Raw genomic sequence first — 17,026 nt, forward strand, 5'->3', positions numbered from 1 at the left:
TTACTTTAGACAAAAGTAGTGAAGTACTGCATATTCCTGATAAGTATACACCAATCAGCCATAACATTAAAACTACTTCCTGGTTTCTACACACAGTGTCCATTTTATCAGCTTCACTTACCATATAGAAGCACTTTATAGTTCTACCATTACTGACTTTAGGCTATCTATTTCTTTACATACCTTTTTAGCCTGCTTTCTTCAATGGTCAGGACCCCCACAGGACCAACACAGAGTAGATATTATTTAGGTGGTGAATGATTCTCAGCACTGCAGTGACATTGACATGGTGGTGATGTGTTAGTGTGTGTTGTGCTGGTACGAGCAGATCAGACACAGCAGTGCTGCTGGAGTTTTTAAATACCGTGTCCACTCACTGTCCTCTCTATTAGACACTCCTACCTAGTTGGTCCACCTTGTAGATTTAAAGTCAGAGACGATCGCTCATCTATTGCTGCTGTTTGAGTTGAGCTTCTAGAAGTTGAAGTCTTCTAGACCTTCATCAGTGGCCACAGGACGCTACCCACAGGGCGCTGCTGGCTGTGTGGTTTTGGTTGGTGGACTATTCTCAGTCCAGCAGTGACGGTGACGTGTTTAAAAACTCCATCAATGCTGCTGTGTCTTATCCACTCATACCAGCACAACACAAACTTACACACAACCAACATGTCAGTGTCACTGCAGTGCTGAGATTGATCCACCACCCAAATAATACCTACTCTGTAGTGGTCCTGTGGGGGTCCTGACCATTGAAAAACAGCATGAAAGGGGGCTAACAAAGCATGCAGAGAAACAGATGGACTACATTGACTAATTGTAGAACTACAAAGCGCTTCTATATGGTAAGTGGAGCTGATAAAATGGACAGTGAGTGTAAAAACAAGGAGGTGGTTTTAATGTTATGGCTGATCGGTGTATAAAATGCATTTAATGTACTTAAAGACTCATCAAATACAATTTAGATTATAACCAGGTATACAATTAGTACTGAATTTCAGACTGCCACCACATAAGCAAACATTTACGTATGTACATACTACATAAAACCAGAAAGGTAAAATGTCACTTTTTAAACTAAGAAAATCCCAGGGGGCAAAATAATCAATTAAAATTAAATATATAAATACAAAGTCAAAAGAGATTGTGTTTAAATTTAAAGTGGATATATGCACTAAAATAATATTAAATAAAAAAGTGTTAGCATACTTGTTTCCCCCCTCAGTGTATTTCTTGGACATATGCTTGATAAATGCTTATTAAGTTACAGATCTGAAACCATGTTGACAGTGGTATTGAATGCTAAAATGAGTATACTTGCAGCAGAACACCACAGCATCTTGGTCATCACAGTCCTTGTTCAGTGATTGCTCTATTCAATGGAACAACAGCCGACTAGTTTTGTCAAAAGAAGTTCTTGAGCCAACAGAAGTGTACCACTTCATACTAACAGTTCATAAAGATGGAAGGCCTCCTGTCTCTACTAAGCAAATTGTAAGTACCAAATATGTGTACTCTTTACATACTCCTATGATATTGTTAATGAAAATGTGTGTTTTTTTTTTTATTTAGATAAAAGTGTATGATACAGAGGTGCTACCAGTGACTGTGAAGTGTGTATCCTGCAGTTTACTGACGTCTTTTTACATCAGTCACAGCCATCCTGTTGCTTTGGCTGGTCGGTGTCTTTATTGCAATGGCACTGTTCAGGTATTATAAAATCCTTTTCTAGTAAGACTACATCTGGTGAAAATCTTTGCCAAAATTGAGTAACCTTAATATTGTGAGAAATAGGAATAATAAAAATTTCACTTTACATGCACACTACAAGTAATCTGACCCAAATTATACGCTTATGTAGAGTATCACGTAGTGTGCACATTACCATGACAACAAGCATCATGTGAGTCCAGTCCGAGTAAGAGGAGCAGCAGGGTGTTACCTGAATTTTTTTTTTTTTTTTTCATTTGCTCAAATACTTATCTGACCTCTTTATTGCATGCTTTACGGCCGTTTATACTGCTAAAGTCTTTAAAATTTTGTCTTTTAAATTTGGTCTCATAAACTTATTCTGCAGACAAGTTTTTCTCTCCTGCTATGACACAAATGCACATGTGCAGAATGTATTTAAACATTACGGTTGTAAATGTAATCAGATAATGGTGTTTAGAGGGTTATTATTATTACTTAAAAGAGCTCATTCAATTAGCTAAATTCAAAACACTTCCATTGTGTGTTCATGTATGTTTTTGTTTTGGCAGTCCAGAAAGTCTGCACACCCCTTTCACCTTCTCATTCTATAATAGATTAGTTATTTTGTTCCCTCAAACATCTACACGCCAATACTTTCGAAGGGTTTAGAAAATATGCAATTTTATTTTACTGACAAAAATCATTTATTTAGGGGTTTCATATCTGTACACACCCTTAGCCTAATACTTCTTCAATGTGTCTTGGGAAAGAAGCTACAAGCTTGGCACACTTGTTTCTGGACATTTTTGCCTATACCTCTTGAGTGCTCTGGAGCAGATTTTCTTCAAGGATCTCGGTGTACTTAGCTGCATTCATCTTTCCCTCTATCAGGACTAGTCACCCCGGTCCTGCTCCAGCTCCTGATAAACATCCCTACATCATGATGCTGCCACCACCATTATTCACTGTAGGGATGGCATTAGCCAGATGATAAGCGGTTCTTTGTTTCCTCCAGACGTGACGCTTGGTATTAAGGCCAACAAGTTTAATTTTGGTTTCATCAGACCAGAGAGTCTTGTTTCTCATGGTTTGAAAGTCCTCTAGGTGCCTTTTGGCAAATTCTAAGGGCTGTAATGTGCCTTTTACTAATGAGTGGCTTCCGTCTGGCCACTCTACCATAAAGGCGTGATTTGTGGAGTGCTGCCTAGATGGTTCATCTTCTGATAGGTTCTACCATCTCCACAATGATACGCTGGAGCTCTGTCAGAGTGACCCTCGAGTTCCTGCTCACCTCCCTGGCCAAGGCCCGTCTGTCTTCCCTGATCACCCAGATTGGCCAGGTGTCTAGGAAGATTTTTGGTGGCTACTTAGCAAGCATTTTCAGTGATCTCATGACAAATCTTCAGTTATTTAATCTGCAACAGAACATTATTTAATAAGGAATATTTCACTTTTCAGTTTAAGCACCACAAACATGACATGAGGTAATATTTGTGATGGTTATCCTGATGGCCTGTATGAATCTCATGAATAACTGATGACACTTGTACCTTAATTACTAAAATAATTAATATATTGCTCCTGCATTAAGGCATACATTAGCAGTGGTGGACAGTAACTAAGTAAATGTAATTAGTTACTATACTTTAGTAGTTTTTTGTGTATATGTATTTCCATTTGGTAGTCAAATGTCTTACTTTTTTCTCCACTACATTATGAACAATCTGTGGTTCCTTTTGGTTTATGTGTGAATAAAAACGTAACATTGTGAAAATGAAAGAAGCGTGAAGCGATCACACCAATCAGTGTTCTGTTCTTATGATAATTTTAATAAACATTAGTGTCAGATTAATTAATGGCACTAGAGTCTTTTCACCTTAAATGAGTTGATTAATCAAGAGTCTTGTTACAGAAATGATAATAAAACATTACAGCCATAATACACTGCCTTGCCAAAAAAAAGGTCACCACCTGGATTTAACTAAGCAAGTTGGTAAGAGCCTCCCATTGGATAATTACTGCATGGGTGATTATGTTTCAGCTGGCAACAAGTTATTTAACCCTAAATGATGCAGTGAGTAGCTTCTTATTTGTTAAACAACCATGTCGAAAGACACATCCTGTGGTCGTGGAAAAGATTTTCAGAAGGGTCAAATTATTGGCATGCATCAAGCAGAGAAAACATCTAAGGAGAAGCTGAAACTACTAAAATCAGGTTAAGAACTGTCCAACGCATTATTAAAAAGTGGAAGGACAGTGGGGAAACATCACCTTCAAGGAAGGAATGTGGTCAGAAAAAAAATGATTGTGATCTTAAACGTTTGGTGAAACCAAATAGTAGAAAAACTACAGTAGAACTCAGGGATATGTTTAATAGTGAAAGTAAGAGCATTTCCACATGCACAATGCGAAGGGAACTCAAGGGTTTTTGACTAAACAGCTGTGTAGCCTTATACTTTTACTTTCATACTTAAGTACATTTGAAGGTAAATACTTTAGTACTTTTACTCAAGTGGAGGTAAAGAGTATTTTTACTTTTACTACTACTTTTACTGGAGTAATATTTTACATTGGATATCTCTACTTTAACTCAACTACATGGTTTGTGTACCTTGTCCACCACTTACATTAGACAAAATGAACTTGTGCATATTCATAATGAATTCATTCATGTATTACATGTAGGAATCAATTATTAATCACTCATGAAGTAAGACATGAATTAATGCTATTTCATCTACCCTTACTATAATGTTTTTGGTACGGTTGTGAGTTTATTAATCTGTTCATTTAGTGCAGGCAAACCTTATGAATCCAGCCACATGGCTTATTGTTTAGCCAAATTATTATTATTATGAATACTCAGGAAAGTGAAGTTTATGCAAAAAACCTTTAATCTATGCAAAACTCTTTAATCTCTGTACTGTATATTGTCTCTACTACGTAATGATATTGCATTAAGTAATGTATGCTAATATAATGTACTGTGTGTTAACAAGAACGACCTATTAACAAGTCATTGTAAACATCAATCTTACACTTCATATACCAAACAGATGCAGTAAATGTAAAGGCAGTTGAAAATACCCAGTAATTGTACAAATTTTTATTATTTACCGTTTAATATTTTATTCACTGCTGCCTGTCCCATATGAGAACATGACAGTTTGGAACTATTGAAGGAGCACATAAACCACGTGGCGGCGAGATCAAGGAGTGTCGCACCTCTCTCTCTCTATGGCTCTGACTTGTCTCATGCCTACAAAAAAGTCCCAAGAACCATATAGCTCCACCCACTTTTTGAGCTAATTTTCATAATATGCAAAATCAGACGAATTATTGAGGGTCTTTGGATTTTTACTCCACATACACAAATGTGGTATCAAAATAACCCTTTCACTTGTATTGCTTTTATATACCATTGCTACTAATTAATGATAATAATTCTGCCCCTTCCCCCAGTATAAATGGACTACAATGAATAACAGAGGCACAGTTCTGCACCTAAATGAAATTACAACCTCAACCGGTGACCACTCTCCTGACCTGGTCATCAGACCTGATGTATTGACTCCTGGATCTGAATACATCCTCACTCTTAATGTGTTCCAACCAACTACTGGTCTATGGGGATCAGCCAGCATTACTGTGAAAACCAGTTACCCACCACAAGGGGGCACTTGCACCCAGTCACCAAATGATTCAGTTCAGCTTTTGCAAGATAAAGTATCATTTAACTGCACAGGTACTGCAATATTCAATTCTGTTTTACTGCTAAAAAGTGCTAAAGTTGTTTATAGAACACTTTCAACTAAAACCTATGCTGTATAATCTATTTACTAGTTAGTTAGGGTGGCCAAGTATTTTGTGAGATTGATAGCTGGAGTGTTCAGGTTATATTAAGATTTTACACATTATTTATTACTTCACATTCTCATATTGTATATTTATTATTCAATTTTTATATTATTAAATATGAGATTACAAAATGAAAACACAACACAATGTTCATTTCATTTAATTCATCCAATGCCCAAATCAGCCTCAACAAATGTAATTGATAAGCTAATTTAGCTTAGACAGGCCCAATTTTACCCAGCCTGTAAAATAAAAACTTTCATCCTAAACCTTGCCATTAAAAGCAAGGACTCACTTAAAGTCACACTATGCTTTAAAGATGCAAATTCCAGGGCTGTTGGGTGGCGCACTGGTAAAGCATGCTAGCCTTGCAAGTTCGAATCTCATCTCTGTTGATGGCTGATTGAGAATCTCAGCTCTGATAATGGAAATCGGCATGTGACTCTCTATGTGTGATTCGAATCCCCATGTAAACCTGCCTCGTGCAGGTGAAAAGAAGGGGTTAGCTATTGCACGCATATTGAAGGGAGCATGTGTTAATTACAGCTCTCCTCAGTCAGGAGTAGAGGTCTGCAGCAGTAGGGGGGAAATACAAAAAAGTAATTGAATACAACTAGATTGGGAGGAAATTGGCATGTACAAAAGATATATTAGTCTGCAAAGCTTCACAAAGCCATTATGCAGTGGCTGGCCTGTTGAAATGTTAAAAAGCACTCAGTTTGAGACAAAAGAGGGAAAAAAAGACATTTGTACAAAGAAAAAAGAAAAAAAGGCTTACCCGTAAGAGTACCGTCCAGTGCCTAGCAATGGAGCAAAGGTCTAGCAGTTTTTCTTTTTCTTTTTTTTAGGACTGATTAGACAGACCAACCAGGAACTTTCTAATGTTTAAAATTAAGTTTCACACAGTTAGAAAAACAGTTAGAAAAGGAGCAAATACTTTTTCTTATAATAAGAACTACATTTAAAGTAACAGTAAGTTTGTAAGTAACAGAATATGACATTAAAGCAATTGAAGTAATTCTATTACTGATCAGTTGTTATCTAATCTTAGTTGTCATACTCTCAAATGCAATCATTAATCACTTTTCTCGATCAACAGGCTGGGTGGATAAAGACAATCATTCTGCTCAGATGATCTATTCCCTACAAGTAGAACAGTGTGAGCCCTCTGGACCCCGGTGCCCCCTGACAGTTCTCTACAGAGGCACTCAGAACACGTTTAGCTCCCTGGTACCCATGGGCATTGCAAGAAAAGAGCTTAATGCCTCTATTATTACTGTAATAGTGATGGTTGAGGACAACATGGGAGCCAAAGTCACTGCTCTGAGAAGGTATGTAGATTCTTGTGCTATGGCATACAAGCCCATATTTAGTAGCAGCTTATTCTCTGCACAAAGTCCTGGAAGACTTATTTTTTTGTCCCCCACCACCACCATTCTGAGCTTTTTCCTATCATTTAACAAGGAAGAATTAGCCTGTGGATATTCGGCAATTGTCCAAAATCTCCACCCACAACAGCTCTGACTGGTTTGTCACTTCACATGTGTGAGAGAAGGCGTGTGCTAGGCTGCAGCCCTCCTTGGCCAGAGTGGGTATTGTGCATGTAGCAAAGGTTGCAATTCAGACAAAAAAAGAAAAAAAATTAAAGTAGCAGTGCAGATATTTACCACATCAATTTGGGTCAATAAAGTAAGACAGAAATTTGGTAGAATATTTATAGTTTGTGGGTTTTAAATTGGCATTATTAAGCAATTCTCATTAATAGTAGGTATTTAGAATTTCTCACAAAGGTGTGCGTTCACTATTTGCAACTGCCTGTTTAATCCTGATGCCTTGTTTGACAGACAAATAAAGTTGCTGGGTTCTACATGTTTTGGGTTGCTCTTTTATATTATTATAAATATATAAAAGTATATTAAAGTATTTGAAATACCTATTTACTGCCCTGGACCATCCATTAATGCTGCAATCTCAAGCTTTTGAGTCTGAATCTGCGCTTTGCTATTAGCCTGCTGGGCGCCTACACAGACTCACGATTGGCTGTGCGTCTGTACGGGAAGAACTCAGGGCTGCTGTCCAATCTAAGTGTCTGCACAGCTGCACAGTGCGGCCTTTGCTGTCCAGCCAATAATCCCAACCCTTTACATCCCAACACAATTTGAATAGGTGGGTATGAAGGATTCATTTGCTTATATTTGTATTTGTTTAAATGTGTTTTTCAAATTATAAGTAGATAAAATTAGAACTGCTTACTTGTATAAGGAGGACTGGATGAAATTATACACTGCTGTTCATTATTCATGGAACAATAAGGAATCTCTTTAGCTTACCCTCACTGGACACATCATGGCTAATAGGAGAGCTGAGATATTAAGTGCCAAAAATCTCAGCACTGGTCAGCTAGTGTGGCCGCACCACACGAGCACTCAAAATAAACTTTTTGATTGTATTTTGTCTGTCATTTGCCTGTCTGCAGACATCAATATACATTTACTTTTTTATTTTGAATGATTTTTGATGATACTTTATAAAAGTGTCAAAAAAGAAAATAAAGCTTTGATCAAACATCCACTTTTAGCCTTGGTTCCAATAAGCCATTAACTTGGAACCTTTTCCATTTTTGAAAACCTTGTGCAGGAATCTGGTGGTGAAGTTGTCATTGAATAACCAAAACACAACAGCATGGCTAAAGGAAAAGAGTCAGTCAGAACTCTGGGCTTTACTGCAACAAGGAAACCCTCAGCATGTAGTACAATACTCAGCTGCCCTAATCAGCCATCTCAATCAGGTGGGTAAGGTGTGGCTAGTGATTGTAGAGTTCAGTTCACTTTCACTGCAACATTGTGGTTATTTGCATTAGGGCACTGATAAAAATCCTCTCTACTTAATAACCTCTCTGTCTGTTTTTCCACAGTTAAAGGACATTAGCATGCATGAGTGGAAGGACAAAGTACAGATGCGAGGCAATGTGACCCAAGCCCTGGCGTCTTTCACAGTGTCCTCGCTACAGGATGCAGCGCAGATCAGTTTTGCGTTGGCTCAGTCCACTGTGCGTGTGCACTATATTAATGCAGAAATCACAGCCAACCAAATTATGTGAATCATATAACCAACATTCATTCTGTGTGAAATTAAGAGTAAAAGATGAAAAGCCCACTTGTACTTAAATAAATAATAAATAAAATGAATATACACAGAGAAAAGTGTATTTTTTCTGTGTATATTATGTGTTTTAATTACATTTAGCAAAAAGATAAGTGTTTGGGTGCTCAATATTTGGTGTCTTTGAGGTGGTTGCTACAATGTTACCAGCTGGTTGCTATGGTATCCTAGATGGTTGCTAGAGTGCTGCTTGTTGGTTGTGATGTTATTCCAGTTGGATGCCCAAGCGTTGCCAGGCAGTTGTTTTGGTGTTCCTGATGATTTTGCCTACCAGTTTCTGTTGTATTATGTGGTTGGCATGTTATTACTGGTGCTTACTAAGGTTTTGCTATGTAGTTGGACGGTGGTAGCTCAGCAGAACTAGTAATCAGAGTTCTGGTTCAAGTTCTGGTTCAAACCCCACATCTGCCAGGTTACCACTGTTAGGCCTTTAAGCAAGGTTCTTAACCCTTAATTGCTTGGACTGTATGCAGTTACATTTGTAAGTTGCTTTGGATAAAGCCTCTGCTATCTCAAGTGGTTTCCAGTGTGCTATTGACTGGTTAGTGTGCTGCTAGATGTTTACTCTGGTTGGCTTCTAGGGTGTCACAAAGTGAATACCAGAGTGTTTGCTATGGAATTCCAGGCAGTTACTAGGGTGTTACTAGGTTATTGTTATGGCATTCCAAGTGGTTCCTATTTTGTTGTTAAATAGTTGCTTGGTTAGCTCAGGTGGTTGGTAAGAAGTTGTTAAATGGCTGCTGGAGTGTTCCAGGTTTTTAAGACATTTTGTCAGTTTATGTTGCTAGTGTAAACTAATTTATTCTTATTAAAAGAAACATCTGACTAATTGCTTGTTACGGAGCAGCCATCGCAGAGCAATGATGGCAGAGTGACGTAACATGATGAAGTAGCTATATATTGAATCACACAGCTATAAAATAAGCACACTTTAAAATTTATATAAAAATGTAACAACTATTTCACTCTTTTTTAGGCTGTTCCATCTGAAGTTCAATGTGGTCACTGTCACATACAGGTTGTGGAGTCTATGAAAAAGATGATCAAAGTTATTCAGGATCAAACCAGACAAGGAGACGTCACTCCCACAGACACTGGCAGAAATATTCTTAATGTACTAGGTATGCAAATAACATACACTACATGGCCAAAAGTATGTGAACAAACTGTTTAACTATTAAGTTTAGGGGTTTCAGCCACAGCAATTGCTAACATATAAAATGTAATACATGAAAATAAATTACATTCCTCCAACTTCGTGGCAACACTTTGGCTAGGTGTTTTTCTGTGCCAGTATGAATTTGTCCCTATGCACAGGTTGAGGTCCCTAAAAAAGTTTATTGTGGATTACTTTAATATAGGAGTTTTCAACCTTTTTGGACATGCGCCTGACCACAAACTTGCGCCCCCCCCAACCCAACATTACCCCCACCCCCCTACTCGAACTTGCGCCTCCGTGGTAATAGCCAGTTTAATTAAGGAAAGCGAGTCACACAAAATGTTCCAGTAGCTGGTGTTTATCATTAATTAATAACAGTAAAAAAGAAGAGATGTCTGAGAAAAGAAACTTACGCTTTGCTTCACATGAATCGACTCCTGACTCACTTATATTGATACTGTGAACAGAGCATCTACCACTATACACCTCTCTTAAAGACACACTCACACACACACGTCCTACAACAGCAGTCATTGTGTTTGTCACCGATTTATCTTCACTGCTATTTTTAAGGTTTTTTTCCCCAGACTGAACTGGAGAACATTAAACGTGCATGTGTGCGTGGTCAGCAAGACTAATCAAATATGTCTCCTGTATGTGAAAAATGAATTGCTTTAGTTTTAGAAGTAAAAGAATCTCGTAATGCCACGTCCCCTGGACAGACGCTCAACAGAAACTATTGGTTATGATCTGATGATTCTACGCTCGCTTTAACTACAATGGACTTCACACCACACAGAGTCGACTACCTGAGGACTGCAACCTCCTTACACTCTCTACAGCTGAGGTGTGTTCAGTACTAAGTAAAGTAAACGCGAGGAAGGCTGCCGGCCCTGACGGCATCCCTGGACGTGTCCTGAGAGCATGCGCTGAACAGCTAGCCCAGGTCTTTACTAACATCTACAACCTGTCACTGGCCCAGGCTACTGTTCCTACGTGCTGGAAGACATCGATCATCATTCCGGTGCCAAAGCGTACTACTGCAGCTTGCCTGAATGACTTTAGACCGGTAGCACTCACACCTATTGCAATGAAGTGCTTTGAGAAACTGGTTCTCTGCCATCTGAAAGCGGCGCTTCCACCAGCACTGGATCCCTACCAGTTTGCCTACCGTGCTAACAGATCAACAGAGGATGCCATTTCCACTGCCCTTCACTCCGCTCTCACCCATCTGGACAATAATGACACCTACATACGGATGCTGTTTATTGATTTCAGTTCCGCCTTCAATACGGTAATCCCAACCAAGCTGGTAGCCAAGCTCAGTGACCTGGGAATCAGCACCCCCATGTGTAACTGGGTCTTGAACTTTTTAACAAACAGACCCCAGTCTGTAAGGTTGGGTAGTCAGGTGTCCTCTAGCCTGACTTTGAGCACTGGTGTTCCACAGGGCTGTGTGTTAAGTCCATTGCTTTTCTCCCTGTTCACCCACGACTGTGTGCCGCTGCATACATCCAACACCCTCATCAAGTTTGCAGACGACACCACAGTGGTTGGCCGCATCAAAGACAACGACGAATCGGCCTACAGGGAGGAGATCCAGCACCTGGTGGCGTGGTGTTCCTCCAACAACCTTCATTTAAACACAGATAAGACCAAAGAGCTCATCGTGGACTTCCGGAAAACCAAGAGCTGCACACATCTCCCTGTCCTTATCAATGGTGACGAGGTGGAGCGTGTCTCCAGTTTTAAGTTTTTGGGCATCCACATCTCTGAGGATCTTTCCTGGACCCACAACACATCCTGTCTGGTGAAGAAAGCGCAGCAGCGCCTTTACTTCTTGAGGAGACTAAAAAAGGACCATCTGTCTCCCCAGATTCTCACAAACTTCTACCGCTGCACCATCGAGAGCGTACTGTCCAACTGTGTGACAGTGTGGTACGGCAGCTCCACTGTGGCTGACAGGAAGGCCCTTCACAAGGTGGTGAGGACTGCTCAACGAATCATCGGTACACAGCTCCCCACCATCGGAGACCTTCACCACCAGCGCTGTGTGCGCAGAGCACACAGTATCATCAGGGACCCCTACCACCCCAGCCACACACTGTATAACCTTCTGCCATCTGGGATAAGATACAGGAGCATACGTGCCAGGACCAGTCGGTTAAAAAACAGTTTTTTTCCCACCTCAATAACTTTATTGAACACCACTATTCGCCGTTAACACACATTCTGGACATTCTGAACTGAACACTGGACCTATTATTTATTATTTATCATTGCACTGTTTGGATTACACACTGGACTGTTGTGTTGTTATTTATCATTGCACATTTCTCATTGCACAAGTTGCACCTGCACTTTAACATCACCCCAGACTGCACGCTGGACTGTCGTAATTATTTATCATTGCACCTGCACTTTACACAACTGTCATACATATATATGTATAGTTATAGTTATTTTTTTCACCATCCTTATATAGTTATAGTTACAGCTGTATAGTTATTATTTACACATCCTTTATCCCAGTACTGTTATTACTAATATATACCTAACTAATCTTTATTATTATTACTGTTATTATTATAATACATATTCATTTTTACTAATATGCTTATTGTTATTATTGCTATTATGTATATAGTAATATGTACATAGATATAATTTCATATATGTAACTAGCTATAGTTATAACTCTATATTCATATTAATCATAGGTATATGTTACTAATATTCTCTGTCTTTTTGCACAATGCTACTATTTGCACTTCTGGTAGATGCTAACTACATTTCGTTGCCTGTACCTGTACTAAGCAATGACAATAAAGTTGAATCTATCTATCTATCTATGAAGGGAAGGGTAGCTGCTAGGGAAGGGAAGGTCAAGAAGCTGGTGTCCCTGCTGGTTTTACATGTCGAATGAGTTATGTACTTACCTGGCGACCCTCCTCAACTAGCATGGGTGTTGTGTAATTGCCCGAGGTCACCTGAGTGCACAGTGAAATTACAAAATTACAAGGGTAATGCAAAAAGGGGAAGAGGTAATACTTGTTAAATTATGAATTATAGATATAAAAAGCTTATTTCACAAATACCTTAAACAGAAAAACTTATAAAGCAAAAATCTGTTTGGATAAATAACACTGAGTCAACAGTTTGTGTTCTTTTCTTAGTACAATAAAATGTGTTAAAATTATTCTCCATGGTAATTGTCCACATGCTACAGACTAACCTAAAAATGAATGATAAATTAATTCTTTAATCTGCTCTTTTTTGTAGGTTCCACCATGGCTGCTGTTCAAAAACCAATAAACTCCTCAGTTTTACACAATTTCTACCAAAATCACAGCACTTCAGAAGCTGCAGCATCAGCTTTTCACCAGGTCAGAGAGCTAATGCGCGCCCTGATGTGGTCACGAATGCCAGGTGAGGAAGCTCTTTCCCTGAAGGCTCCACAGATCAGTGTGGTAGGCAAACGAGGCAACCCTACTTCAGACCTCCTGTGTACCGAACAGTCCAGTCAGTGCCAGTTCCACATCCCATCAGCTCTGAGCTTACAACTAAGGACTGTCAGAGAGGATGTGCTTCAGATTCTTTTGGTGATAGAAGATGAGAAGAACCCATTTATCTTGGCTGCAGATCCACCAATCTCCACAACATTAGCGGCTATGGAGTTTGCTTCACCACAGGGTCAGCCTATCCCCATTGCTAATCTCACAACCAAAAGTGCCATACGGGTTACCCTACACAACAGAAAGATGGAAGGTTCACGTGGGGTTAATGTCACGCTGACATCTGAAGGAAGTCTGAACTTTACAATCAGAGCAGTTAAAACAGACCGACAGGCTGGACTCTTCATTGCGTTTACATTCAACTGGATTCAAGGTAGCATCCTTATATATAAAATAATACTTTTTTAATGCATTTCTATGTACAGCATCTATTTCTCTGCATGGAAAAGGAAATCTTGTTCACCCAAATATCTGGGACATGGTTGACCCATAAGTGGTACATTCTTTCAATAAGATATTAAAATAACATGGCAATATAGAGCAAATAATAAACCGATTTATTGGAGCATGAGGGAATTTCCTACCAGTGTCACTCATATGTAGTTTAATCCAGTTTTCCAACTCTGGAGCAATCAATTGGTCTTCCAGAGTGTTGTCGAGTCTTGAGCCCATTCAAAAACATTGTCCAGAGTGTTGTCGAGTCTTGAGCCTAGCCAAAAACATAGTCCAGAGTGTTGGCAGGTCTCTAGCCTACCCAAAAACATAGTCCAGAGTGTTGGCAGGTCTCTAGCTTACCCAAAAACATAGTCCAGAGTGTTGGCAGGTCTCTAGCCTACACAAAAACATAGTCCAGGGTGTTGGTGGGTCTTGAGCCTATTCAAAAACATAATCCAAAGCGTTGGTGGGTCTCTAGCCTACCCAGAAACATAGTCCAGAGTGTTGGTGGGTCTCTAGCCTATCTAAAACATAATCCAGTGTTGGTGGGTCTCTAGCCTACCCAGAAACATAGTCCAGAGTGTTGGTGGGTCTCTAGCCTACCCAGAAACATAGTCCAGAGTGTTGGTGGGTCTCTAGCCTATCTAAAAACATAATCCAAAGTGTTGGTGGGTCTCTAGCCTACCTAAAAACATAGTCCAGAGTGTTGGTGGGTTTTGAGCCTATCCAAAAACATAACCCAAAGTGTTGGTGGGTCTCTAGCCTACCCAAAAACATAGTCCAGAGTGTTGGTGGGTCTCTAGCCTACCCAAAAACATAGTCCAGAGTGTTGGCGAGCCCCAAGCTTATTTAAAAACACTGGATGAAAAACAGTAATACATCCTGAACAGGTGTCTCAGAGATCTATCACAGGGAGTCATACACTCATCTATTTACTGAATCACTTGCAAATATGGGCAGTTTACCTGTAGGCTGGCGGAAAGCATGCCATACTTCTTACAGAGAGTGACCAATGGCATAGTTTGAACTTAAGACCCTGAAGCAGCCCTGGAACAGTAAATTAAAAAGTAATTTCAGTTACATGCACTTTTATATCAGGTTTGGTTACATATCTGTGTAGTTAAAGAAAGCAACACTAATGTACAAAAGTATGTGGAACACTGACCATAATTTTGTTGTACATCCAATTCCAAAACTATAGAATTTCAATGAGTAGAGTTCCCACCACCACCACCTCTTTGCTACTTTTTATGTTGCAGTTTTGATTATTTAGGCACATTTCTCATCAACAAGCATCAACAATCTCATCACCAAGCTTGTCAATCCATGTTATATTTACATTTTACATTTACATTTTTGGCATTTAGCCGACGCTTTTATCCAAAGTGACTTACAGTATACAGTCTAAGCAATTGAGGGTTAAGGGCCTTGCTCAAGGGCACAACAGTGGCAACCTGGCAGTGGTCAGGTTTGAACCAGCAACTTTCTGCTTACTAGTCCAGTACCTTGACTGCTAGGCTATCATGGACGTTGCTCTGTGCACAGTCATAGTCATACTTGAACAATAAAAGGCGCTCCCCAAAGTATTGCTTCAAATTTGGAAGCATTTATTTTATTTTATTTCCAAACAAATACCATATTTTGTGAAATGTAGTAAAAAGAAAAATTTGCCTTGGCCAACCCCAGACAGACCTAATCATGTCTGTATGCAGACTTCTGACCGGCCAATAGCACCAATAAGGATTTAAACCCTAGATCCCAGTGGTAGTAGGATAGCATAATTTACCTTTGTGCCATCTAAGGCCCGGTATAAATATATGCATAAAAACTTTGTCTAGTGTAGTCAGAAAAACATTTATCTGAATTTCAAAATGTATGCCATATGCCCAGGTAAAAACACCTGACCCACTGTGGTTCTTGTCAGATTTACATTTTTAGTTAATAATGTTTCTTTGAAGGGTTCTCCAAATGCAAATGCACACAAATTATTTACGCAAGTGAAAATACACACATTTATTTAAAATACTCTGTTTGCAAGTATATGTTTGCTTGCTTATAAATTTATTTTATGCTTTAGTAATAAGGTGACATGGTGGTGCAACTAGCAAAGCATCATGAGACTGTGTAACATTTGAACTATATAATTTCGTTGGCTGGCATGGTGGTTTGTTGGGTAGCACTGTTTCCTCACAGCAAGAAGATCCAGGGTTTGATCCCCAGGCGGGGCGGTCCGGGTTCTTTCTGTGTGGAGTTTGCATGTTCTCCCCGTGTCTGTGTGGGTTTCCTCTGGGAGCTCCGGTTTCCTCCCACAGTCCAAAATCATGCAGTCAGGTTAACTGGAGACACTGAATTGCCCTATAGGTGAATGGGTGTGTTTGTGTGTCTGCCCTGCGATGCAGTGGTGCCCCATCCAGGGTGCTACTGTGTGCCTTGCACCCATTACAAAGCTGGGATAGGCTCCAGCACCCCCTCATGACCCCAATTGGATAAGTGGTTAAGAAAATGAGTGAGTGAATTTTATTATTACAATCACAATTTAAAATTAATCTGTTGTATTAACACATTAGACATTTAGTTATTTGGGCCAATTTAATTAATAAATCTGCTAGCTTATGGTCTAAATCTGTTACACTACATTCCTTTGTCAGCATATATGTTGTAATTATATTAGTTTTGAGATTGATTCAGTGTAGGCTAGATTTGTTTTCTTTTTACACTTGTTCTCATGTGGAAAGATAATTTTAGAATGACATTAAACTGAATTACAGTGGTACCTTGAAACTCAATGTCAGTTGGTTCTGGGAGTGTCATTGAGTCTAAAAGGCATTAAGTTACAACTAATTTTTTTTCCATAAGGATGTATGGGAAACCTGTTAATGCGTTCCTTGGTCCCGTAGACTTGCATATATTTTAGGCATATGTAAAATAATGAGGTTGTTTTTGACACTTTTACAAAAACAACTTTTAACTTTTAACACAAATATAATATAAAACACTGAAATAAAAAGCTGATTCTTACAATTTCTCAGAACATATACGCTATATGAGCTATAACACAAGTTTAAAAGTGAAACAGTGAGGATAATCCAGCTAAACACAGATACATGTGGAGCTTTCAGAGTGAACCTGACGCTTATTCCACACAAATGCAGATTTGTCTCATATGCACATTCTAATGACGTTTTACCGCACCACTCAAGCCGAGCGC

At 39.2% G+C, this 17,026-nt stretch overlaps 1 protein-coding gene across 1 annotated transcript in view; it reads left to right on the plus strand.

Moving 5' to 3' along the window:
• pkd1b (polycystic kidney disease 1b) overlaps positions 1-17,026 on the plus strand; it is a 73,472-nt gene that overhangs the window by 22,247 nt on the left and 34,199 nt on the right. The window contains exons 12-19 of the mRNA XM_063003921.1: positions 1,570-1,707; positions 5,152-5,434; positions 6,647-6,878; positions 8,185-8,335; positions 8,462-8,596; positions 9,686-9,830; positions 10,711-11,937; positions 13,151-13,756. Of these exons, the coding sequence (XP_062859991.1) occupies positions 1,570-1,707; positions 5,152-5,434; positions 6,647-6,878; positions 8,185-8,335; positions 8,462-8,596; positions 9,686-9,830; positions 10,711-11,937; positions 13,151-13,756 (2,917 nt within the window). The remainder of the gene's footprint in view (positions 1-1,569; positions 1,708-5,151; positions 5,435-6,646; positions 6,879-8,184; positions 8,336-8,461; positions 8,597-9,685; positions 9,831-10,710; positions 11,938-13,150; positions 13,757-17,026) is intronic.

The sequence above is a fragment of the Trichomycterus rosablanca genome, chromosome 10 (assembly GCF_030014385.1).
Source record: "Trichomycterus rosablanca isolate fTriRos1 chromosome 10, fTriRos1.hap1, whole genome shotgun sequence".
NCBI lineage: Eukaryota > Metazoa > Chordata > Actinopteri > Siluriformes > Trichomycteridae > Trichomycterus > Trichomycterus rosablanca.